Source organism: Polyergus mexicanus, unplaced genomic scaffold (assembly GCF_030449975.1).
Source record: "Polyergus mexicanus isolate NDT 795.1 unplaced genomic scaffold, iyPolMexi1.0 SCAF_1, whole genome shotgun sequence".
Lineage (NCBI taxonomy): Eukaryota > Metazoa > Arthropoda > Insecta > Hymenoptera > Formicidae > Polyergus > Polyergus mexicanus.
The window spans coordinates 10,885,420-10,909,678 of NW_027223321.1; the positions used below are offsets into that span (position 1 = coordinate 10,885,420).

Genomic DNA, 24,259 nt, shown 5'->3' on the forward strand with positions numbered 1-24,259 from the left:
GTAGATCGGTTATACAGGGTGAGGCGCATAAACGTTTTATCTCTGAGAACACATTTCCTTTTCTCTCTTTTTTTCTTGTTTCATTACTCTTAAATATTTTAAATTATGATATTTTATATGTGTTTCTCTCTTACATATTAGTTTTTGTATTAAACGAATTCGAGAGAGATTAATCCTTTAAATGAAACACAGATATATATAGTCCCTACAATCGTGTAGAATATACAATCGAATTCTATATAACATATTAGATTTATTATTATCGATACAAACTATCTGTAATTTCATTTATGATGGACTGATAATCGATCGATATATATTTTAGTTTGCGTGCCGCGTAACGGTCAATGCGATTCCATTGCCCTTAGTTTTATGTTTATGGTTGTGATGTAAATGTAAGGCTTGCGAGAATGTGCGATGGTAACGTACATTCAAACATTATAGTGCGCGAATGCAGCTTTCATAATTTTTCATTCAGTGTCATCGTCTCGAATGTGCGCTACCTCTAAGTTCTTGTACGCTTTAAAGATGTAAATATTGCAGCGCTCAAGTGCTCATCGTCCAGCATTGTTCCTATATGCACATGGGTAACATCGCTCTTTTAATTAATTTTAATTGTAATTTTTATTAAAATTCTCACGCGAACCGCCCTGAAGAGTCTTCTTTCGTTTGCAGGGTACTCTTCTTAGTGTTATTCACAATCTTCTTTATATTAGCCGTTCTCGGCCGTGTCTGTAGTTGTTACAGAGATTGTTCACGTATGTAGTGTTGAATATGTACTTAACTAAGGTATAATATATTTTATAATAAACTTTTTTCGGAAAAGAGAGAATATTTTTAATGATCTATTATATGTAAAAAATAAATAAGAAAAACTAATATATTAAGAATACATACACCTAATAAAATGATTATTCACACAATTATAATAATTTAATTATAAGGTATTTAAATTTTATATCTTATTAAACATTTCTTTTAAAATTTATATAATTTTAATTATTTGTATAATGCACAGAATTAAATAAAATTTAAAATGATTAGTTTACATAGAATGTCTCTGATGATACAACTAAAAAGATAATTTTGTTGATAATTTTTCATGAAATAAATTCATAAACTAAAAATGTAGATTAAAGTTCTTTCGTGTAAAAAATAGTTTTTAAAGAAAATAATGTGTAATGAAAACTGAGAAAAATTCATATATATATATATGATCCAACAAAAATGAATACACATAATACAGAAGATTTATATTATTATGGAAAATAAGCTATACAGAAAAATAAATTACACATAAGTTTTATAGTATTATATTATTTTAATGAGATTCATCCATTCACAAGCGTACAAGATTTTATATAATTATAAAGTATTTTTGTATTATATAACTTGATTAATAATGCGACAGATTTTTCCATGTTATTCCATACAGAGTGTTCTTGTTATCTGTGAGTTTTTAAACTGAAGTTCGACAATACTACGTAAGTTTTGTTAATTCTGAAAACTATAAATAAAAGAGATATAATTGCAAAGATTCTTCCTCTCTTGATTAATACAGGTAAACTCATAATTTTCGAATGTTTTTCATTTAAAAATACATGAAAGAAACTTAACAAAAAAGAATAAAACTCATATCTATAATATATGATTGCACACTATTTTTATGAAATAATGTAATTTGTAACATTATTGGAAGACGTAAATGAATCAAATTATTTCGTATTTGCCTTAGAAGTATAATATATCATACAACAAAATATACATCAACAATAGATTGAACAGAAGCAAACTAATGCAAGACGTAAGAAAATATATAATATATATAAGTATATATATATTATATATAATATTATACATATGTATGTATATATATGTGCGTGTGTATGAATAATATCAATAATAGCAAGATCGTTCAATGATTTACCGTTTCAATAATAAGAATACATGAAAATGACTAGGTTCAATTCTGAGAAACAGCTCTTTAATGCTTCATCATCGAGAAAAAGTTTAATATACATGTATGCATCGATAGCATTGAAATATCGCACGTATATTAAGCTCAAGTTCGTCAAATGTAAGCGTCAACCAAAAGACTAACACTGGTTAAGTTTGGTCGTGTCTTTCCTTGTCTCTGTGTAAGAAGGGAAAAACCCTCCTCGTCTATCAAAGTCTTTCGCTAAACACTCTGCTGCTGCTTATCATCAATCTACAAAGCACGAGTTCTCCTATATTTCTTTATGTCTATAACGAATAAAATTGGTATTGGACTAGATTGTTCCATCGAAAATCGTACAGCTTATACTTGTCATCGTCGCCACTATTCTATTACAAGCTATATATGCATAAAATTGACTGACATGATTGATCAGCACCAGTGAATGTGTACAAGAAAACATTGATCGCTTGTTTTACCGGTTATTCTTATATAGTTGTTATTAGTATCGAAAGATTCTTAATGCATTCCAATGCGAAGAACTAAAACTCGCCAGATTGCATAATCTCTACGAATCGGCGACTTATACTTCGCGATCTACTGTCTCCGTGGATTATCGGCATCCTTCGATCCTTCGCCAATGTCATCCGCATCTTTCGGATAATCTTTAGAATTTCTGTCTTTGAAATCGCGAGAATGGTAATAATGATTACTCTCCCTTCGCGAAGCTTGACCTCTGTATTTGCGGTTATTGCCGTCACGACCATAATTGCGATATTCGCGCGATCGGTACGATGGTGATTCAAAACAACTATTAGCCACTTCCGCTGATCTTACGTTGCCGTTCTGGAGTTGGGGTAAAACGGTCGAATCGGCCGCATCCACCTGATGATCTTGCTTTTCGTGCCGATTTGTGTTATATCTGTAATAAAATTTTATTATGGATGATTTTATCTTTTAATATTTCATAATCCATTGCATCAAAGATATTTTAAAAACAACTCCTACATATAAAATAAATTCCAAGTTTATACAAAGATAAAATTCTGCAAACTTGGCGATACCTCGATGATCTGCGATGCCAGTAGCTCGGTATCGGTAACGGTGGAAATTTACGAGAGTTCTGTTCCTGCATCGTTGTACTCGTAGGCGAGGTACGGCTATGATGGCTGTTGTTACCATCGCGAGAGCGTCCACCTCTGCTGGAACCAGGATTATTTGCCGACGAAGCCGCTCTCAGCGAAGCTATTTCCTTCTTTTGATCCATGTTTTCCTTGTGTAATCGCTTTACCATCGCGTACGATTCTTCCAAAAGGACAACCAGGCTTGCTTGTACAGGATCTCCGACTTGAACTCCTACATCTGTCATCTCGATTTTATCTTTTTGATCTTTGATTATGTCCAACCTTCTGCGGAAGAGAAAAATATTAGCTTATAAGCTTATTAGCTTGTTAGCATATAATATCTTTCAAGCATAAAGCAAACTGACTTTTTCTGCTGCTCTATAATACTTGATAAATATTGATTATGTGTTTTTGCCTCTTGTAATGACACCTTGATGTCTTGTAAATCTTTCTCCAGAAGCTCCACTTGCAGAGGTGTTACATTGACACATATTGGGCTATTCTGTAAATACAATTTAAACCTTTAAATTTCAATTATAAAAAAACATTTTTTCAAAAAAGAAAGATATTAGAGAAAAGTCTATTATCAAAAGTCATATTATCAAAGTCTCAGAATAGTGTTGTTATAGATACCTTTGATTTTGCAAACCCATTTCCATTATCTTCAGGAGAAGAAGGACTGCTAGTCACATTGCAATGTGCTCTTTTGGAGAATACCAATTGAAATTGTAAATCTGCAAAAGAATTTACAAAAAAGTTAGAAGCAACATATCTGAGAAGAACAAGAATTATTTATATTACCTCTATTTCTTTGGCGCAAAGATTCTATCTCCTGATGTAAAGCGATCAAAGTTGCCTGATGCTGTTCTTGTAAAAATTTCATGTTCTGTTCAAGTTGTACCACTCTGTCTATACTCAAGCTTTGATGCCTAACATGTGCGAATCCATCATTCCTTTCACTCAAAGAAACCAGATCAGGTGGCGCTTTCTTTCCCTATAATAATAAGTAATCATATAAAACTTGTAATTAAAAGTTTGGAGTCTTTTTTATTAAAATATGCAGATATTGCCAATAATTTATAATATTGTTTCACAATGTCTGTAGAATTTTATATTTTGTTTAATATGATTATAAAAGATAATTACATTAAAACAACAGACATGACATACACATGAATATATTTTAATAAAATTAAAAAGAATAATTTCTATTGGAATAATTTAGAAACTAATATTTAATATAAAACATTGACTTACTTGAGGAAAGGGCACTGTTGGTAGTTTCATCAGCACTTTGGATGTCATTTTTATAAGTTTTTTGTTAACACAAACTAGAATTTGTTCTTTTAAGTGCCTTCCTCTTATCAATTTTTATTATCTATTATTCTTGCCAGTGGAATCTCACATTCAACAATCACGCACCGGCACAATTGTATAGCCTAAGTTTTTTAGCATAAATGAAGCTTCTTCAAGTTTTATCAGCAATCTAAGAGAAAAGACATAATTTTACAATTAATATTACTTGCAAGAATCTAGATTTTTTTTTTCTGAAACTACAAAGTATTCTAGTTCTCCCTTGACTCTGCAAAAACTTATACTGTTTCTCAAAAATAGACATTCAGAAATAATTTTGCATTATTCGTTTTAGGCCTCGTGAAATAATTAGAGAAGGAAAAAAAACGATAAATGAAAAAATGCGATAGAAAACAATTAAAATCTTGTAAATATGACGATTTATTTCTAGATCGAACACGCTGCGAAAATAATATAATCACTGACGCGTATTCTTCATATGACTATTGCAAAAGAGATAACTGAAAATTGTATATTTCAAAAATATTTCTCATTCCAATCTTACGGCATACGCCATGTAAGGGGAGTCTTTTAACTCTGCCAAGAATTAACGATCACCAGAAAATCACGACGATGGAGGGAAAAGACTTTGACCCGCTACTTCGATAAATAATGCTACATATGTGTCGAGAGATATTTGAGAAAAACAATCTCGCGCAGATCAAGATACCTTACCGAATGTATTTGAGCTTGCGAAAGGTTTGATAGGGCGAAAAGCGGATGAAAATTGCGAGCGCAGCGAAATCCGAAGATTGAATGAGAACGTCCTGCGCGCACATCGTGACGTCACGTCACGCCGATTGGCCAGCGATGTTCGATCACATGGCGCGTTTTGCAATCGGAGATTTGAATAATTTCCACGTGATTCATCGGAATCATTTCGGAATCATTCTCCTCGTAATGGCAAAAAACGTATCCCTGAAATATCATTCGCTCGATATGGAATTTTATTTATATAACCGCGCTATCGAGTTCCTCAAACGAATTGCTAAGGATTCCGAGTCCGCGTTCGAATCTCGCGCGCTTTCGTCGACCGACGTGTCATCCGCCTTTCCCACAGGGGTGCTTCGATATTTCCTCGCCCCGTATTTTCCACCCGAAACCATTTCCCGCAGAGCTATTTTCAACGCTCTTTCATCAACGCGATGAATCATAGCGATCGTTTAAATTAATCGCATAATTAAACCGAAGCGGTGCAAACCGTAACGTTGTTGTCGCTAATATTGGAGTAGAACGGACGCCAAGAAAGCGTGCGATGAGCACCGCCGATCCAACGAGGATACACCCCATTCGTCGTGGGTTTACCCGCGCCATCCGAACCTCGTTTGGGAGTAGTATTGATCCACGTAGCCGCGCCCATGCCTTTTCCGATCGTATCGCCCCGCGTAGCCGTCGTTTCTAAACACAAGATCGACGATAAAACCTTTAACATTTATTTCTCGCCTCGTTGTCGACGCGACAGAGAAATAATTGCACGACTATTGTCTCATCTATATGCGCGCTATAAAACGGATGTAAAAACTAAAAGAAAAATTTTAGTTTAAAATTGATCTTTGAACGCGTAAAAGATCTTTTCGTAGGACTTGTTTTTTGGAATTATTCTCTGCACACGATTTGATTTAATTTTAAGCTCGTAATTCAATTATGAATGTCATCAAATATGATCAAACGATTTAAAGAATTTTACAATTTACGTATATTTCGCTCAATCATACTATGTAACAAAAATTCCGTATTAATAACAGAGTAATATGATACGATCAAAGTAACAATATGTTATTGTCTTTTGGAATCTGACACGTAGAAAAATACATTTGTATTCTGCGAAAATTTATTATAAATATCGATCACAAAACGTCATATACATGCACATATATCGTCGTTCAACAAACAATCTTACTCCGAATAATATATATATATATATATATATATATATATATATATATGTATACATACAGTAATTATTTCCGAGCAAGAGAGGGAGAAAATTTAAGAAGAAAAAAGATATCGATTTTACACCAATATCAGCCCAATTCAAGAAAGGAACCAAAAGGAACTTATCTCCATGTTCATCTTTCGCATTCCCATGCAAGAAATCGTGCCCCAGTGTATCTCGTTTTATAAAATTATACTTACTCTCCTTTGATATCCGTTATTTATGGCACGGTTGAGGGGACACGAATAAATGCACAAAACCGCGAACAAACCTTCGAAGTAACAAACATAACCAAGGAAGGATGTCGCTCCTTTTGAATACCGCGGAATCCGCTTATCTGAACGATAACGAAACGGAAAACTTGTTTCTTTCCGAGGACGAAAGCGAAGATTATAATTTTAAGGTAGATTCTTTCGGAACAATTTTTCATATATACAGTCATATATCATTCTGCTCACATATTTATACATATTGTTGTATTTTTTCCACACATGTTACTGCTGCTTTTGAAAAGAGATTTACTTTGTTCTTTTTTTTAAAGTACATACCTGAAAATCGTTTCAAGTACATAGTAAAGGATGTACGTAGACAAAGATGTCGAGAGGAAGAAGAGAATGTATGGGCTTCTTTCGTTAAACAGCAAGAGTTGAATGGATATCATAAAAATGGTATTCAGCCTTCTGTTCAAAGTATTAAACAGCTGTTGGATGAAGGTATGAAGGAAGCGGATGAGGAACTTAAAAGACTGGAGATAGATATTCTACCTGATAGAATAGAAGAGTGCAGTAGAATTGGAAATAATCAAAAGAAGAGACTAAGGGTAAGAGCAGATTTTCTATGAAGATAATATTATATAAGGAGATATTGATGAATTGCTAAAACTCGCATAATAATAGGTAAATAATATCAGGGATTTGACTCCGAAGAAGATGCCAATTACAAGAGACACTGGAACAGTTAGCAGCAATTTACTTCTTACAATTCCTGAAGAGGAGAATACTCCCACTTATAAAAGAAAACAAGAGTCTGAACATTTTAAATCATATGTCAGAAAATCTCGCTCTGGTCATGCGATATCGCGAAAGATGCAACCTTCATTGAAACAGCTTCATCATACGACTAATGATATCGAGTACAATTCCAGTCCTGAAAGTAGCGCACGTCGCGACAATGTCGCAGATGGAGTTATTCATATACGACCAGATCCATTTATCATGCATAAAATTCTGACAATGCAAAAGAAAGTCTGTGATCTATTGGACGAAATTGCGTTCAGATTAGGAAATATTCCAGCGCCGGATGGCATTAAAGATTTGCAGAGGCGGCAGCAGTGTGTTGCCGAATTCGTCGTAAGATTTTCGAGAAATTATCTGTATGATCTCAATCGATACGTGAAAGACATCCAGAGACATATGTGTATTATATCGCCGCGAGCGATAGTAAGACCGAATCACAGAAGCCTCGGACTACACATGCACGCTATTGAGCATAAGCTACTTGCCGCTCATCAGTTACTGCTGCATGCATTAGTTGCTTATTGCAAACACATTCCTAGTTCTATTCTTAAGGGGCATCCAGGAAAGTTTAGAGAGATATTACAAGTAGTTATCGATCTAAAGACTATGTGTGATAGGCTCCATTTGAACTATCTTGATTCAGGGGACACTGATATTTTGTCACTGGTAATGTTTTATTTATTATTATGAATTTATGATATACTTTGTATATATGAAAATATAAATCGCATTTTTTCTGCACCTAACAAAAGTGCAAGATTTAAATTCGCTTACAGGTTTTCTAATTATAGGGAAAGGATATTGAGAGTAAGTGCAATACCATTTTGTCCAAATTGAAACTTCATGTAGATAGCGATCTCCTTGATCCTAATAAAACGTCGTCGATGGCATCCTTTACTTCGCATTCCACAAATAAAAAACGACTCAATCGCAAACAGTTATCTAATCGTTTAAGTATGTATAGTATGGAAAATGCCAAAGCTTCCAAAAGTAATCCTAAACATAAAACAAGTATGTAAATTATTTTTGATACAAGTAATTTAAATATATTTTGTAATTTATTTTAGCTTGTACGAATTATATGCATATTGTGTATAATTTTTTTAGATTATTATCAGAAGGATAAAAAGTATAATACAATAGATACACATGTTAAAAAAATCTCTAATGAATCAATATCCAATCAGCCATATGTCAGTCCTGTAACATCGCCTAAGAATACAAGTCAAATTAGCATTAGAAAACATAGAACGTATGCAAAAGAAGAGGATATAAAAACTATGATGGATATGTTACCTATAGATTCAGATAATGTAAAGAATTTACCTATAGAATAAACATATTCTAACATTAAAATATCAATATTCTTTATATACTTCGTAGTGCAGCAATTTTGAAACACAGGAAAGACATAATACAATGCTCACAAGAAGAATACCCAAAGTGTCGGGCAAAATTTCTGACAACTTGCAAGATTCGAAACAATCAGAAAGTATAGAAAATATTGTTAAAAACACTACCACAAATAACGATGATGAATTGGTAAAAAAAGTGACGATGATAACAGAAGAACATTTGTCCAGCTTAGTACCAATTATAGCGGATCTTATGTCTTATGTTTCCAATAAGGTGAACTACAACAATAATAAGTAAATTATCTTTTGCGTCCAAAATAAGATTCAATAAATTCAATTAGTTTAATAATTTGATTACACTGTAAACATTTTTCAAATTTACATATATAGCAAAATGAATCAGAGACGATGCCAGTTACAAAATCAACCGCAAACACACTAATGAATTTTCTGCACAAATATCAATCGCCTAAGAGCACAAAAATCAGCACAAATACTAGTTGCGATGTATGTCATTCTTCTATAGGAAGCAATTATGAATGTACACACCTTAAAACAACAAACAGGTGATTGTTTAAACTGTATTTTATAAATATACTTCATTTTTTTTAAATTTCTTACTCAATATTAAAAGAGAAAAATAAGAGATAAAAATTAATAATTTTGTTTTCATTATAAGAACTTTAACTGGAACGCGAAAGAATGGTAAAAATATGCGACTGATTTGCATGTCATCGATAGAGAATGAATCAAAGGCACCGCGTTATTGCGACGCATCGTGCCAAGCAAACTGTGAAAGTTTAACGGAATTGTCAGATTTCGAAATAAAGGTAAGTTATAAACAAATAATGAAAAATGACTAAAGAAATTATGAATATAAAGGATAAAATTTTATATTAATTGATTATAATGTATTAATAGATGAAGGAAGGAAAACGCATTGCAAATTCGTTGAATAATATCGAGCTCGTTGTTTCCGAGGAAATCGAAATGAATTTTCTGAAATATAGACGTGAATATCAGCGTTTGCTGCAATTGGTTCCAATGTATTCTAGCAACACACAAAATAAACCATGGGACATTGTCGCATGGTAAGTATAATATTAAAAAATGCATTGTGTGAGAATTTTATACGCATGTACGTATGCATCTGTGTAGACAACTAATTATATTGCTTTACAGGATATCTGATAAACTCGTAGATGAATTAATAATGGAGATATCAAAAGAATTACAAATAGACGAGGTCATACAGAAGTTATTCGAGTTAGAATTTCAGGAATTCTAATGCTATTGTCTATCTCACATATCAAATATGGAAAATACACAAAAAGAAATCGTATAAAGAATTCTATATAAATTTGAGATATTTTATATATACATGTAAATTGATAAAAAATTTTGAAAATAAAATATTATTTTCTAAATATATATATAGCTCTCTCTTCCTTACCTATTAACTTTACGATATCTTTATATTTGCTGATGTATATATGTGTACTTGGGATCTGACAGACTCCAAATAGGTTTTTCGCTGTGATCTGATAGATCCCAAGCAAGTTTTCCATCTGGAGTCTGTTAGACCCCAAGTAGGTTTTAAAATATTTTTCTTGAAGATTTCTGCTTCTAATTTCTCACATATGTTTTCTTTATATCACCCATCTATTACTGAAAATAGAATGTAACACAAAGTATTCTAATTCATTTCTAAATATAAAAAATTGTAACGTATTTAAAACTATTAGTATATTAAAATTTAGTTGAAAGAATTTTGAATATATCCAAAAGGAAATATAAAATATTCGTTAACACAGCAAAAAGAAAGTACAATTATAAGCAAATTTATTTACATAAATCATTTCTTAACTATTATAACATATTGAATTGTCAAGCTGTACTTGAACTGTCAAAATATGCCGCCTTTGACAGCTGTTTATGAAGGAGAGAATGGGTGCGTTCAGGAGCGTGATTGGTTCTTACTTCTAGAACCAACAAATCAACGTCGAGTGTTGATAAGACGATGCTCAACAATTGTGTTTCCTGAACGCGTCCAATTTTATTTGGACATTGTTCGATTGGACACAATGGACATACAGGAAACACAACGGTTGAGCATCGTCTTGTCAACACTCGACGTTGATTTGTTGGTTCTGAAAGTAAGAACCAATCACGTTTAATTGCTACTTAATGGTTGTGTCTCCTGAACGCACTCACCATTCATATCGACCAATATCTAAAGTAACTAGCATGATTGACCAATCAATGATCTTTATTTTTAACTGGCCAGAAATGCAAGCACGGAAAAGTATAAATATGATTTGATCACATTCGAAGGATAAGGGGCGCTGTAAGCTGTAATTGGACCTTATGTGCCGCCATGTGCCATGGTCATTATGTGTTCCAAGATAGAGTTTGTGTAATTTAATTTATCTTGATTTATTCCTGTTTATTCCGATAAATGGGTAAATCATGATGAACCGACAAATTATTCTGAAACTTTACAAGGATATTCTGAGATACGGAGAAACTTTGAAATTCACAAATAAGGGGTACTTTCGACACAGAATACGAGTAGCTTTCAAGGATAATAAAAATCTGACCGATAAAGCGATGATAGATTTTCAACTAAAGGTAATTATACTGGTTTTAATTACGTGCGAGTGATATATCATTAATATAAATAACCTCTCTTGTCTTTTCTTATAAATCATATCAATAGAATGCATGCTTCTTTTCAATGTTTATTGCATTCATAATATAGGATTATATTGTGTATTTGTATATAAAAAATTTAATATTAATCTTATTTTATTCTTTTTTTTGTATTTGCATGTTATAGATATATCTATCAATATAAATCGCTATATCATTTTCCAATTATAAAATTTTTATTGTAATTTCTGTCATAATATTAAAAGTTTTATATTTAGATAATCCAGAAGAAATAATTTTTTTTTCTTGTTTCAGAAAGGTATGAAATTTTTGGAAGCCAAAAAAGTGATATAAATCTCGTTTTATAATACAAGAGACCAAGTATGAAAATATAATCTTTACTCTTCAGTAGATTTTTGCCCTCTAAGACATACTTCCCATACAACATTTTATAAAGAGAATCATGTTCGCAACATTCTTATCAATGTGTCAAAAGACTCATAATAGGATTTGTTTGTCAATCAACTGTAAGGAGTTCTTGGTATTGAATGAAATTATTAATAAATGTGAAAATATGCCAATTCGTAGCAAGTCGTTCAAACGTCATCTCGATTACTCAAAGGTGCCCAAGCTAGACGAAGCTGATCTCGAAGAACAATTCATTCGCGGTAGTGGTCCTGGTGGCCAAGCAATAAATAAGACAAATAATGCAGTATTGTTAAAGCACAAACCAACTGGAGTTGTCGTCAAATGTCATGAAACTAGGAGTCTATGGGACAATAAGAAACGCGCACGCGAGATCATGGTAACAAAACTCGATAATTTGCTGAACAAGGAGCATTCCATCGAAGCTCAGATACAAATCCTCGAGAAAAAACAACAAACACAAAAAGACTACAAAAGAAGAAAGCTGGCCGAGATGAAAAAAGCCTTTCAGGAACGTGAAGGCTTGACATAATGTTCGATTTATTTTATGTAAATTTCCTCTAGGATACGTATATATATATTAATTGTAGCTTTACAAATAAACAAAGTATACATAGATTGTGTTATTTTTAATTTAAAATAAATTGTGAATCAAAATGCTTCTTAAAATATAATCGACTTAAGAATCAGTGGCACTTCAAAGTTGATCAAATTGTATCATGAATTATCTAATTCTGAAATTGCTAGAGAAATAAAAAGCTTTTGATTTTAGAAACTGTAATTATATCGTTGCACCATAATTTTTGTTGACTAATTAGTAATTTCTAAATTACATATAGAATTACATAAATAATTTAGAAGAAAACAGTCAATTTGTCTAGAGATTATTTATATAGATTATAGAGCAATTAAATGGAACTATATATTAATGTAAATGATTTTTCATGGAATTATAGAGGTGTAATAAAACAATTGTTAATGGAAAATTTTATATCTTTAATAATGATAGTTTCTCTTTTTGAACTCGTGAGCGACTTACAGTTTTGTTTGAACTAAAATAATTAGGTATATACTGAAAAAATTGAAAATATAGAACATCATCTTCAATAATATGCAGCATAACAGAAATGAGTAATTACATTATTATAAAGCTGTATGCAGTCTTGCGTACTCTAAAAATGTATACATTCTATATGAAAATAATTCTTAATAATGATTTGAACAAAACTACTGTCTTGAGTGATATACAATTTTCGTCTAATGCAAAATAACGAAAAAAAGAAATAAAAAAGGAACGACTCAAATCTCTAGTAAAAAAGAAAAAAAAGAAGGATAAAACTATCCTGTTTCCGAGAACACAACGACCGCATCGAAAGAATGTACAGTGAGATGTATACTGGTGGTGAGGAGTGTGTTAACTAATCACTTGAAAAAATGTTACTAAGTAGAATGGTATTACTAAAAAGAGAGATAGAGAGAGAATACTACGATGCGATGTTAAATACTATTCTCTACATACACAAATAATATTTTTATACATAATGTACATCGCGTCAGGACAATATCAGATTGCGAGATCAACTGCCGTTGAAATCTAAGTCCAAGTACTCTTATTCTTCATATCTATTCTTCAGCTACTTTTCAACCACCGTCCAAAGTGTCCACGGCCGGATTTTATGCGCTTCTTCGGCGGTTTGGAGTTGTTTGATCGCGGCGAACCGCCGGAACTTCTCAATCGTCGGTTACTCGCCACTGTCACTGTCGACAAAATACCGTGATCCATGTCCACTTGATCGTCGAGCTTCATCATCCGTACTACCGGCTGGAACTCGATGCTCGAGCGACGTTGCTCAAGTTCGGTGGACGATATCACCGACGACGGGCTGATAACACGTTCCGATAACGCGCACTGATCCAACATCGGATCGAACGATTCCTGGACGTTGTCCGAGGACGAGATGGCCTCACTTTTGCGCTTCGCACTGCGCATTCCGGAACTCGGTGATTGCTTTTTATTACAAGTAGATGTAATACTTAAGTAGGCGTCTTTCTTACAATTCTCATCGTCGTATACCATACCAACATGATGATCAGACGACGACAGATTGTTATGAGCGACGGCCGTTTTCGACTGACGTTTTCTAGAATAGATGCGCTTTCGCGAACCTATTCGGCCACTCCTTGTCGCGGCAAACACGATACCGTGACGACCATGTTGTTTCAGCAATTCCCCCGTATTCTCGGATGAATTCTCCTCGCAACTGCCGCCTCGCAGTTGCCGCCGTTTCGGCGACGACAATTCGGAGTTGGTGTTGTGATATTTCTTAGGAACTATACCGGACTCTGTCTCCTTTCTACACTGTTGCAACTGTATATTGTCCCGATTCTCGATCTCCGTGTCTCGCGACTCACAGCTGTTGTTGTCGACAGTGTTGACGGCAATGGCAACGGTAACGTGGTCGCGTTGTCGTTGCTTCCTGACAACGGGCGACGACTTGACAACCAAATTCCTCTCGGTGATTGCGTTGACATCTTTTCTACCAAACAGGCTCTTCTGATTCTCGTGATTCTCATCGTTGCCCGATTCATTGTTTTCCGAAATCTCTTCGATTTTCGACAAATCTTTCCTACATGGATAATCCTTGTTCGACAAATAGTTTTTATTCGTTGTATCGTCGCACGTGTTTTCTGAAATGGACAGTGATTCCACGTAGCTGCCTGTGTTCGCCGATAGACTCGTGTTGTTGTCATCGTTCACTGTCTCTACGCTCCTGTCTCTCTTCGCGAGCGCCTCGTGACATGATTTATGAGATGCGTTGGTAGTACAGATTTCCAGCAAGGCATCAGCGTCGCTCTTTCGATTAACGTTTAGCCGTTCTACAGCTGTTGGCGGCACAACATTATTATTCGATATCGTTACCGTGTGAGAATCAGCCCCTTCCGGTAATTTGCTGGACGTATCCAACGTATTTCTGACACTCTTATCAGAGTACAGCCTTTTTTCCAGCAACGATTCCCGCTCACAATCCGTGGACATCTTGCTGTTCGTCTGTATTTTCTTCTTCATCTTGTTACCAACCGGCCAACCAGTCCGGTTTTTCCTTCGTTTCCTCCTTTTTAGCGGAGTGTCTATGTTCGCCTCACCACATTCGGAGCTAGCACATGACGAGTTGTTTTCCAAACAGTTGGGGATGTCTTGATAATTATCGAGCAACTCCAACAGATTTGACGGCGCACCCTTTGGTGTCCCGCAGAAACCGTCAGCTTGTCCTAACTCCATGTCGGGTTCGAACGAACCGTCCAGCTCCTTCGCATTCAGCATATCATCGATCGTTTTTGCTATCTCCTTCAGCTCCTCGTCCAGATCTGACTTGAGGTCTTGTTTTTTCTCAGGCTTGGGTGTGTTCGTGCGCGATCTGACAAATAGCGGTGATTCTTCTATCGTGCATAAAGTCGACGATTGCTGCTGTTCTCTTTTGCGGATTATGGTGGACATGATAGCCAATGTAGATGCGTGGCAACGTGGGCTTTTTCTTGGTGAACGTCCTACGCATCCTACACCGCGCCCGCGACCTCTTTTTCTTCCTCCCGTGTCAATCCTACTTTGCATCTTCATTAGTGTCTCGTGAAAATTCTCTATCTCGTATGGCAGTAGAAACGGTTTCATTGCGTCGCATTCGCTGAAGCAGTGCCAAAACTCGGCACCTGTATCTTGACGTTGATACGTTTGATACCACGGTTCGGACTTGGGTATCGCTTCAAAGGAGAATTGCATTTTTTCAATCTCCGTTGACGGTTTGGACGGATAAATCTTCTCAATTATATTCTCGATTTCTGATTTGCAATTGTTCGATTGTTGTGACTTCTTCAACGCCATGTGTTCCCTACTATCCGCGAATACGGTGTCCTTGATACCGGTTAATGGAGCCTGATACCTTAATCTGCTGCCCGGCGTCTCGAACTTGTAGTAGTCGGTGTTGTCCTTAATAAATGCTTCAGCCTGTGTGCGTCTCCTTTTTCTCGCTCTACCCAGATGTATAGAATCTTGTGAATCCTCCTCGATAATTTCCTGTTTCACGGGACTGAAATTTAACGGCGAACTCAGCAACATGGACGAATTGGCAGTTTCATTGGTTTCGCTGTTCTCCGTATCTTTCGGTAACACGCTACTTTGTTCGCTATCGCTAGTTTGTTCAGTCGAGTCATCTCGTTTCGGTTCGCCAAACATAAAGGACTCCGCTTCATCGCTTAGTAACGACAGCTCCGATTTCCTCACGCGTTTAAACCGCACAACTACCGGCTTTTCACTCGACAACGGTGCTTCCTTTTTCTCTTCGCCATCGCTATCTTTCGATGCCGCGTGCTGTTGGGGATTGCCACTACCCGTCACTGCACTCGATCGTAGCTTGTTACCTAACACTTCCACTTTGTAATATGCGCGATTGTCCTCGATCAAACGTTCCTCCACTGATAATCGATGCCGATATCGACCTCTGATACTTCTACTGCCCCTTCGATTGAGACGGGAAAGATGCTTGGGCTTCATACAATGATTAGTCTCTCCCTGCAACACTTTCGAGTCTTTTTGTTTACTTTTGTCGTTATATTCATTACAAACGAAACTCTTCAAATCGTCCGACAACTTTCTCGCTTCTATAGTCACTTTATTCGTTTGCAACGCGCAATTGTCTCTTTGAAATAAATCCTTATACGGCTTGCAGTTCCCAGTATAACTATTATTGACTACACCGTTCTCTACACTTTTCATACATTCCAACGCACACACATTTTCGTCAACGTTACATTCGTTCTTACTTTTGAGGTAATCCGATTCTTCCGATACACGACGCGAATTTATAATACCGTTTTGCGTATTGTTATGTACAATCGCCAGCTGCAAGTTCGATGGATCTAGATTATTACTATTTTTACTACTAATATTATCTTCCTTAATGTTTAAAACGTCATCGATATCATTCGAGAAGGGCCTTTTATAATCTTCTTGCTTCGATTCCTTCTGCAGGATGTCTTCTTCTGCATATTTCTCCTTTGAGTCATCTTCCTCGATCCAGATAGTACCTTTTGAACGTTTCTTGATGATAAAACCCTCCAACTTATCATATAACTTCTCGCTTTTATCGACTTCGTGCCATGGACTGCCTTTGGATCTAAGAAGATGCCCACTTTCGTGTTTCGCACGAGTACGCAAATTATGCGGCGAACTTAATTTTAAATTAAGGTTTCTACGCGCACCATTCACTATTTTTATCTTGTCAACACTAAAGTTATTTAAAGTTTTGGTGTTTTTATTAACCTTCTCCTCGGGCAGTACTGCATTATGAAGGTTGCCATCTCCATTGGGAAAACAATCACAGTCTTTCCTATAAAATAATAAAAATAAATTCAATTGGCAATTGCTTGAAATATATGTATGTGTAAATATATATGTACATATCTTCAATAAGTATTAAATAAGTAATAATAAATTAAATTATAAATACTTACTCGATATCCTTTGTTCTATTTAGTTTTAAGAACGCCTCCACGTTGGCGCCCGCGTTGATTAACGTATCCAACGACAAAAAATTGTCGTCGTTCCCTACAAAGTTCAAATGCTGTTCGCTTTGCACATGTTTGGATAGATCGTCATAATGAATATGACAAATTTCACAGTAACCAGCGACCAGCTGTTCTGTTCTGCGGGCACGTGCGGCGGTCGCACGGGGTCTCCGAGTCATTTCTTTAGTCTGTTAACGCAAAAAAAAAATAAAAAATTTGCTCATGTTAATGTTGCCTCTTGGAGAAAAAATTCAATTATGTAAATTTATTAATATAATGTATTTTATATATATATATGTGTGTGTGTGAATAACAAATAACGTACCTCGACCCTATTTGTAGATTCAATAGCCTCCTTATTCTCCTTAATCTCTTTATTTGTTAATTTGCTTTCTCGTTTTCCCTGCTTCTTTGTGTCAAAAGGACACGAACCTAGATCACCGTCGAAGTTTAATGTTGGCCACGACGATAATTCCAGAAACACAGGTCTAGTAATTCTATAAACAGAAATATAAAATATGAGACAATATCGGAAAAGATACACATAAAAATATTGTGTAGTCTATAATTACCTGTTAAAGGATTCGAATTTGATGTACAAGCCTTTCAGATGCTTTACCTTCAAATCTTTCTCAATTTTATGCTGATTGGTTTGCTTCAGCTGCTTCAAGTTACAGGTATCGAAGGTATTAAAAGAAGCATAAATTTTGTCGAGCCAAGCTTGAAGCTTTTCTGTCGCCCAGATAGGAATTCCCCAATTATGGGCGTTGTCTAATGGATCCACGGAACACTGTTGTGGCTGTGTCAGAGCACGTTCCAACATTGCATCCACTCGTGATTTCTATTAAATTAAAAATACAAAACATTTCTTAGTATTATTTATACAATTGTCACTGTGTATCATTATAATTCATAAATTTATTTATATTATAATGAAAAATTAATATCATTTCTTTTTCATAAAAGATGAAGTAATATCAGGTAGATATACAACACAAATGACGCAAAGTGACAAATAACATCCATTTCTTTATTGCAAATATAACAATATTAAATATAGCTTGTATTCAACATATGGAAGCTTTCAATACGATTATTCAGATATACTTTCATCTTTTGTGTACTTACAGATCTTTGGGTAGTTTGACCCCGTAGATTGGTAAGGTTGGACGAGGGGCATTCAGAACTTAGTAACAGTGTTGGGGGTGTAGGAGTAGGCGTTGGAACTTCTACGCTTCTCAGCGAACGGGGTCCGCCGCTGCCGCCACTGGCGCAGATCCATCTATGTTTCTCAGAGTTTGTACGATCTGTCTTATCTACTCTATCGCTGATTACAAGACTCACACTGCGCACTAGAAACAATTCGATTGCCTAAAAACAGAAAACACCAAATTGAAAGAATAATCAACGATACGCAGGTAAGTAGAGTAGCAAAGTGACATTAACGAACGAAACAAATAAACATACATATAAACAAATATATAAACGAATTCAAGTAATCAACTAACACTCGGATCACATTCTTTCCAAGTAAAACTCCGAACTTGTCAAACTTTTCAAGTTGCTTCCCGAACACAGACAAAGAACCCTCACACTGTAAACCGCCGAGTCGAGCGAACTGTCGCCGCAGGCGTCTCTCTCGAGCATAAACGTGCATGAGCGAGCATGCGAGCGAGCGAGCGATAGAGAGGAAGTTTATCGTTTGCGCAATGAGCAAAACGTCGTCGTCGTCGTCGTCGTCGCGCGCGCAGTACATATGTACATACATACGTATACGAACGAGAGACGCTTGCATCGCGTTACGCTGACGTCAAGTGATTTCGCGACAGCCTTCCTTGGAGCGGCTGTGCTGCAGCAGCGGCGGTGGCGGCGGCAGCAGGGGCCGACCGTTACACAGAGGAAGGCGATTCGCCGTTCGCTCGCGCGTGCCACCACGACTGGACTTCGTAGCGTAGCGGACGCCGCCATTCGCCGTTCGCCCTCGTCGATTGCATAGCGTTGATCTAATAATATATACGACGCGGCGCGTCACCCACCACCAGCCGTCTCTCCCCCAAAAATTAGAACACAGGCGTGAAAAAGCACGTGGAGAAGCGGTTCCCGGAACCGTGAGTAATCCCGACGGCAATGACGGTACATTCGACGTGAAGAATCTGGAGCGAGAACGCGGATTGCACACTGATCGAAGAGAACGGGCGCTCGCTGCTGTCAAGCAGCGGCACTCCGATACTCGGTGACGGCGACTCACCGATAAATCGCGGCACGACAAAGACGCGCGCAGGCGTCTCTCTATCTACGTCGATCGCGAACAAAGATTAGGATGCCGAAATAGGACGCGGGAGCGACGAGCTCGAACGAACGAGCGGAATGTACGAGGGGAAAGAGCCGACGATCCGAGACGCCTTGTTAGTTACTCGTTATGGTACTGCTATACTTTCCGCGACCGACAACTGTCACGCACAAAATGGCCATTCGCCGTTAATAGCTTGGCACGAGGGCCTGGAGACGGCGCGCGCGTTCGCTCCTCTCTCGCCCAAGCCGACGACGAGAACGCGATTCTCCGATCCGGTCGCTGGTCGCTCGGTACCTTCTCGGTCTCTCCTCATCTTTCCGTGCGTTACGTATTCCAGTCGCTTTTCGAAATTTTCGCGCACGTATACACGCGATAGATAACGCGCGCGGAAAACGGATTTCACGCGCTGTCGCTCAGATGGCGCGGCAACGCGATTTGTTTGTCAACAGACGACGGATCCGTGCGAGACACTCTCCCTCGATTAACGTTGCGATTTGACAGCTACTGCTCTATAAATAGGCAGTTGCGAGGCGACTTTGTATTCACGCTCTTCCGCTTTCTATCGCGCGAAATTAATTCGATCATCCTGCGTTAAATCGTCGAAAGTTAAGCTTGATGAGAATGGTTCCAAGTTTGCTCATGTCATATTGTATATTGTTCTATTTTTAATTGCCCTCTCAAACAAAATGTATAATTCAACCAATTTTAATACGCACGAAACTCATTTGTCCCTATATACAATATCAAGATGTACTAATGACAAAGTTGCCATTAACCTATCAATCTTTAAAATTTCAGCTCTTTGTTCTCAAAATTATCAAAGACAAGTACTTACAAAAAAGCGTTACAACGCGATATAACACCGTTAAATGACTCGTGACACAGACAAATACGTTATTTATTCCGTACATGCATAAACGTACTGTACAAACTACGAGGCAATTTTTTCGAGCCGCTCTCTTTGTCTTTTTGTTATTTTTTCTTTTCTTTTCTTTTTGACGTTACGAACTTCGCGCATCGCTCCGAAAGATGGCGCGAAACGGCGCGAAATTTGCCGAAACGAGGAAATCGTTTGTCAACAGAAAAATCATTCCGGGTATTCGTCTCGCGCGCGCGATTCCGAGAGACGATGATCGTATTACGTACGTATGTACATACAACACATGGACTAACGCGTCGCGTCAGCCCGTTGCCGCGAGCGTTGCCGAGAGAGGCTGAATTTAGGGCGTAGCCCGTGCGCGCGGCTCGGCAACGACGCGGCCTCGCGCCGAGAGCCGAGAGCCGAGACACGGCTCCGCGACGCACGGAAACCCGCTTCCTCTTTCGCGTAATGTTCGGTCACGTCCGTGAGGGTCAGTCCCGCAAACGTTGGGTCGTCCTTTTTTAGCCAAGCATTCTTCGCATTTCAAATGAAATGTAGATGATATATCTTTACGGAAGAAAAAAAGAACGTGGATTCTTTACAAATAAGGAAAAGTAGGAAGAACGCGCTACTAAGGAGAACCTTGTACGGCGTTTTCGATTACGCGAATAGGGGCTAATAATATTTATGAAAAAGGTCTCCTTATATGTTCTATAATTCTGTCAATGAAATTAGAAATTTTATAATCTAGATAACGTGTGTACGAAATAAAGTTTTGTGTTAAATTAAAAAGAACGAGTTGAAAATCTTAATTAACTTTGTAATGGCACAGATTATAATTTATAATTAATATTTCTCGGTACATAAATTATATTTACATTGTTAGAAAAATTATAGATTTATTCACAAGTAAAAAAAAAAAAAAAAAAAAAATCTGCAATTGTCTGTTACTAATATTTTCTCTGACATTATAAACATTCTTCTTTTATAAAAAATATCATTAACACTAATATATTTTTAATATATAATATAATGTTATATGTAATATATAATATAATATAATGTTAAGTATGACAAACAATTCGTTTCTTTTATTTTTCATTTTAGTATTTAACAAAATTTATATCATTCTAAATATATCTTTCTTTTCTATTGTCAAAAGTACTTATAAATCCCATGTAATTGCAACAAGTTTTTTCTTTCTTTTAGTAAAAAAATAAACAATAAATTTGTATCAAGAAATTAATTCGGAAAAATCATACAATATGTACATCGAAATTCGCAGCCTTTTGCGAGTGACCCGGTAAAGTTTGTGCGCGCGGGATTTTTCGGGGACGAGTTTGCCATGTTCCGGCAGTTCGATAATCGCGCGCGTACTCAGTAGTATCACGCGGCAACGAGGTCGGCTTGAATGGCCCGGAGAACGCATCGCTGCGAGAGAAGATTCGAATTTTTTTTTCTTTTTCTTTTTCCTTTTTTGTTGCGCCCTCGGCAGGGGAGCGAGAGCGCGCGCGTTATGTCGAAGCGGCTATAGGCATAGTGATCGAAAATGGCGGGAAGAGAGAAACAGAGGGGGAAGCGCACACAGGGAGAAGAACAGAGAAAAATAGATAGATAGATAGATAGATAGAGAGAGAGAGAGAGAGAGAAAGGAACAAGAATGAGAGAGGGAGAGAGGGAGAGAAGGATTCGCACACTCGCCCGAAATACACCAAATGCTCTGACAAATCGATAAGCAGTGAGAAACGAAGCGGGAAATGTGGCTACTACAAGCTCTACTCGAATACGGCATCGGGCAAGCGAAGATGAAATACAAACTCACTCCCCCCAGTTCCTTGATCTTTGCTTCTAGCTTGGCCGCAGTGACATGGTTCTTTATGTCCAAATAGAACGACTTCTTTTCCAAAGGTTTCAGCCCCTTTTGTATACGTACATCTATAAAAGAAGTTTTAATTTTATTCATCGCTAGTATTGCGATTCGCGCGCGCGCGATATGATTGTTTTGTAGATACGATATGGCATGACAGAAAAATATATATTATCCATTGTCTATCTTAATGAATCAATTGAAGCGTGTAGAGTAGAAGAAAATGAGAAATATTTTTTACAAATATTTTCAAAGAATGATAAAACAAAAATATCTGTTTACAATTAGTTAATAATTGCTGTCTTATATATATTTATACCAACTGCTGTACAAATCACATGATACAGACAAATTGGCGCAGCTTCTAATCAAACAATATTAATTCGTTATTCGCATCCAAAAGAAGTATTATAAACGAGAATAAAATGAATCATCGTGCTTATTTGAACTATACAATAAGAGTAATACTGGTGATCGCTCAGAGTACTCACTGTGGCAACAAGTTGCTTGCGTTACTTGCACACAGGATTCAATTTAACATAGAGAACATCTTGATCTTTTGACTTGAAATTCAATTTCCTCGGTATATAATAATATAACAATATACATATATATATAGATATACCAAATAATATCTTTGCAAAGGAATTTCGAATAATTCTCAGTGATCACTAATCGTCCCTTGTGTGTCATGTGTATATATGCGTGTATGAATGAGTCAAGAAACATACATAAATGTAAGTTAACAAACATTCCTGGCGATGTCCATTAACGCCCGGCTTCATACGTTATTATGCAATGCGGAATTACGAGATTACTTACGCGACGTTCGTCGCGGATTAGATTTGTTCTCTCTCGACGGTTGTTGTTGTTGTTGTTGCTGCTGCTGCTGCTGCTGGTGTTGGTGCTTGGACGGCGATACCATTCCTAAGCGATGATGATGCAGCACCGCACGACGTACCGCAGCGACGTTATCCCTGTCTCACTTTCTTCCCTCGTCGTCGTCGTCGTCAGCGGCGGCGCACTTCCCATCCTCATCGACACACCGAGTAACGTCGTAGAGGCGCGGTCGCATGCTCTATCCCTTGCACGGTTTGTCTCTCCCTCTCTCTTTCTCTTGCTCGCAAAAATACACGCCGCACAATCTTATACAATCGAGGATACGCTCTATCGCGGCTATCAACCTATGTTTCGTCGGTCGCTGCGGATGGATTGCATCCTCGATCAACGTAAATCGTTGAAATCCGGATCGTATACACTAGCTTCGACTCACTCTTCGCAAACTCGTACTGTAAACTGAAACCGCGCGTGCGCACTGAAGTTAGCAGCAAGAATGCGCGGCGACCGCCTGGCTAGGACCAGGCTAGCCAACCTGCAGCCGTCATTGTAACCAACCAATGCAACGAGCACGATCAAAAAAAGATTTTTCGGAAAGAATAAACACAATCATATATGCGCGTCTCTTTTTCTGCAAAATATTTTCAATTTATGGAGAGTAATGTTAGAAAAAAAACTTGTTGGTCGAAAATTAAATTTATTTGAATTTATTATATTGCCAAATGCTCGAAACGAAAAAGTATAATCGATATAATAATAGAGATTTGTGTGTTAACAATAATTTTAAACATATTTTTTATTTTATGAAACTGTTGTTTCATAAACGAGATGTGTAATGATTAAATATTCATTGCACTTGCAAGATTGCGAAAAGTTAGCACAGTTATAATGAAACTTTTATTTATGCACATATGATGTGAGAAATTTTTAAATTCGACATATTGTTTGTAACTACATTCATTTTGTTAAATGATGGCGCTGCTGGCGGATAACTTTATTTTTTGAAATATGGATTTTGCTCTTATAAAAATACGTGAGTGAAA

The 24,259-nt window shown here is 36.6% G+C and overlaps 5 protein-coding genes across 11 annotated transcripts; 3 read left to right on the forward strand and 2 right to left on the reverse strand.

Annotated features, from left to right (window-relative positions):
* Nucleotides 1–1,844: 1,844 nt before the first annotated feature.
* On the reverse strand, nt 1,845–6,677 carry LOC138934511 (uncharacterized). Of its 4 annotated transcripts, XM_070298364.1 has the most exons (8): nt 6,550–6,677; nt 5,615–5,811; nt 4,318–4,546; nt 3,862–4,054; nt 3,694–3,794; nt 3,426–3,562; nt 3,001–3,345; nt 1,846–2,858 (listed from the first exon to the last, which is right to left on the reverse strand). In XM_070298364.1, the coding sequence occupies exons 3-8, from the start codon at nt 4,363–4,365 to the stop codon at nt 2,534–2,536; spliced, it is 1,149 nt and encodes a 382-aa protein (XP_070154465.1). In that variant the 5' UTR covers nt 4,366–4,546; nt 5,615–5,811; nt 6,550–6,677; the 3' UTR covers nt 1,846–2,533. The 4 variants fall into 4 exon arrangements, with proteins under 4 accessions (XP_070154482.1, XP_070154465.1, XP_070154456.1 ...); XM_070298381.1 differs by lacking the exons at nt 5,615–5,811; nt 6,550–6,677 and adding an exon at nt 5,089–5,194 and having other exon boundaries at nt 1,845–2,858; nt 3,001–3,342; XM_070298355.1 differs by lacking the exons at nt 5,615–5,811; nt 6,550–6,677 and adding an exon at nt 5,089–5,194.
* Nucleotides 5,701–10,098, forward strand: LOC138934503 (uncharacterized). Of its 2 annotated transcripts, XM_070298333.1 has the most exons (11): nt 5,701–5,927; nt 6,372–6,752; nt 6,891–7,169; nt 7,246–8,031; nt 8,157–8,376; nt 8,473–8,678; nt 8,749–8,994; nt 9,111–9,286; nt 9,400–9,550; nt 9,642–9,811; nt 9,903–10,098. In XM_070298333.1, the coding sequence occupies exons 2-11, from the start codon at nt 6,651–6,653 to the stop codon at nt 10,006–10,008; spliced, it is 2,442 nt and encodes an 813-aa protein (XP_070154434.1). In that variant the 5' UTR covers nt 5,701–5,927; nt 6,372–6,650; the 3' UTR covers nt 10,009–10,098. The 2 variants fall into 2 exon arrangements, with proteins under 2 accessions (XP_070154434.1, XP_070154443.1); XM_070298342.1 differs by lacking the exons at nt 5,701–5,927; nt 6,372–6,752 and having other exon boundaries at nt 7,080–7,169; nt 7,260–8,031.
* A 944-nt stretch (nt 10,099–11,042) lies between these two features.
* LOC138938477 (mitochondrial ribosome and complex I assembly factor AltMIEF1-like) lies at nt 11,043–11,823 on the forward strand. Of its 2 annotated transcripts, none has more exons than XM_070305480.1 (2): nt 11,043–11,351; nt 11,688–11,823. In XM_070305480.1, exons 1-2 carry the CDS (start codon nt 11,190–11,192, stop codon nt 11,724–11,726), a joined length of 201 nt encoding a protein of 66 aa, XP_070161581.1. In that variant the 5' UTR covers nt 11,043–11,189; the 3' UTR covers nt 11,727–11,823. The 2 variants fall into 2 exon arrangements, with proteins under 2 accessions (XP_070161581.1, XP_070161589.1); XM_070305488.1 differs by having other exon boundaries at nt 11,692–11,780.
* Nucleotides 11,738–12,416, forward strand: LOC138938467 (mitochondrial translation release factor in rescue). Of its 2 annotated transcripts, XM_070305469.1 has the most exons (2): nt 11,738–11,913; nt 11,995–12,416. In XM_070305469.1, exons 1-2 carry the CDS (start codon nt 11,836–11,838, stop codon nt 12,328–12,330), a joined length of 414 nt encoding a protein of 137 aa, XP_070161570.1. In that variant the 5' UTR covers nt 11,738–11,835; the 3' UTR covers nt 12,331–12,416. The 2 variants fall into 2 exon arrangements, with proteins under 2 accessions (XP_070161570.1, XP_070161562.1); XM_070305461.1 differs by having other exon boundaries at nt 11,738–12,416.
* A 402-nt stretch (nt 12,417–12,818) lies between these two features.
* Nucleotides 12,819–23,687, reverse strand: LOC138934530 (uncharacterized). The gene is made up of 7 exons (XM_070298394.1): nt 23,202–23,687; nt 22,335–22,447; nt 18,486–18,728; nt 17,930–18,198; nt 17,683–17,854; nt 17,304–17,545; nt 12,819–17,179 (listed from the first exon to the last, which is right to left on the reverse strand). The coding sequence occupies exons 1-7, from the start codon at nt 23,302–23,304 to the stop codon at nt 13,429–13,431; spliced, it is 4,893 nt and encodes a 1,630-aa protein (XP_070154495.1). The 5' UTR covers nt 23,305–23,687; the 3' UTR covers nt 12,819–13,428.
* Between the last annotated feature and the right edge of the window lie 572 nt (nt 23,688–24,259).

What these genes read in the sequence shown, in the direction of transcription:
- LOC138934511 (XM_070298364.1), bottom strand. Translation starts at nt 4,365, where the DNA reads ATGACATCCAAAGTGCTGATGAAACTACCAACAGTGCCCTTTCCTCAA. An exon ending in ATTATAGAGCAGCAGAAAAA is followed by an intron (nt 3,346 to 3,425) that starts GTCAGTTTGCTT and finishes TCTCTTCCGCAG; the next exon opens with AAGGTTGGACATAATCAAAG. An exon ending in TGGCATCGCAGATCATCGAG is followed by an intron (nt 2,859 to 3,000) that starts GTATCGCCAAGT and finishes ATTTTATTACAG; the next exon opens with ATATAACACAAATCGGCACG.
- LOC138934503 (XM_070298333.1), top strand. Translation starts at nt 6,651, where the DNA reads ATGTCGCTCCTTTTGAATACCGCGGAATCCGCTTATCTGAACGATAAC. An exon ending in TAATCCTAAACATAAAACAA is followed by an intron (nt 8,377 to 8,472) that starts GTATGTAAATTA and finishes TAATTTTTTTAG; the next exon opens with ATTATTATCAGAAGGATAAA. An exon ending in TGTCTTATGTTTCCAATAAG is followed by an intron (nt 8,995 to 9,110) that starts GTGAACTACAAC and finishes TTACATATATAG; the next exon opens with CAAAATGAATCAGAGACGAT.
- LOC138938477 (XM_070305480.1), top strand. Translation starts at nt 11,190, where the DNA reads ATGATGAACCGACAAATTATTCTGAAACTTTACAAGGATATTCTGAGA. An exon ending in TGATAGATTTTCAACTAAAG is followed by an intron (nt 11,352 to 11,687) that starts GTAATTATACTG and finishes TTCTTGTTTCAG; the next exon opens with AAAGGTATGAAATTTTTGGA.
- LOC138938467 (XM_070305461.1), top strand. Translation starts at nt 11,836, where the DNA reads ATGTTCGCAACATTCTTATCAATGTGTCAAAAGACTCATAATAGGATT.
- LOC138934530 (XM_070298394.1), bottom strand. Translation starts at nt 23,304, where the DNA reads ATGGTATCGCCGTCCAAGCACCAACACCAGCAGCAGCAGCAGCAGCAA. An exon ending in GTCAAACTACCCAAAGATCT is followed by an intron (nt 18,199 to 18,485) that starts GTAAGTACACAA and finishes TTAATTTAATAG; the next exon opens with AAATCACGAGTGGATGCAAT. An exon ending in AATCTACAAATAGGGTCGAG is followed by an intron (nt 17,546 to 17,682) that starts GTACGTTATTTG and finishes TTGCGTTAACAG; the next exon opens with ACTAAAGAAATGACTCGGAG.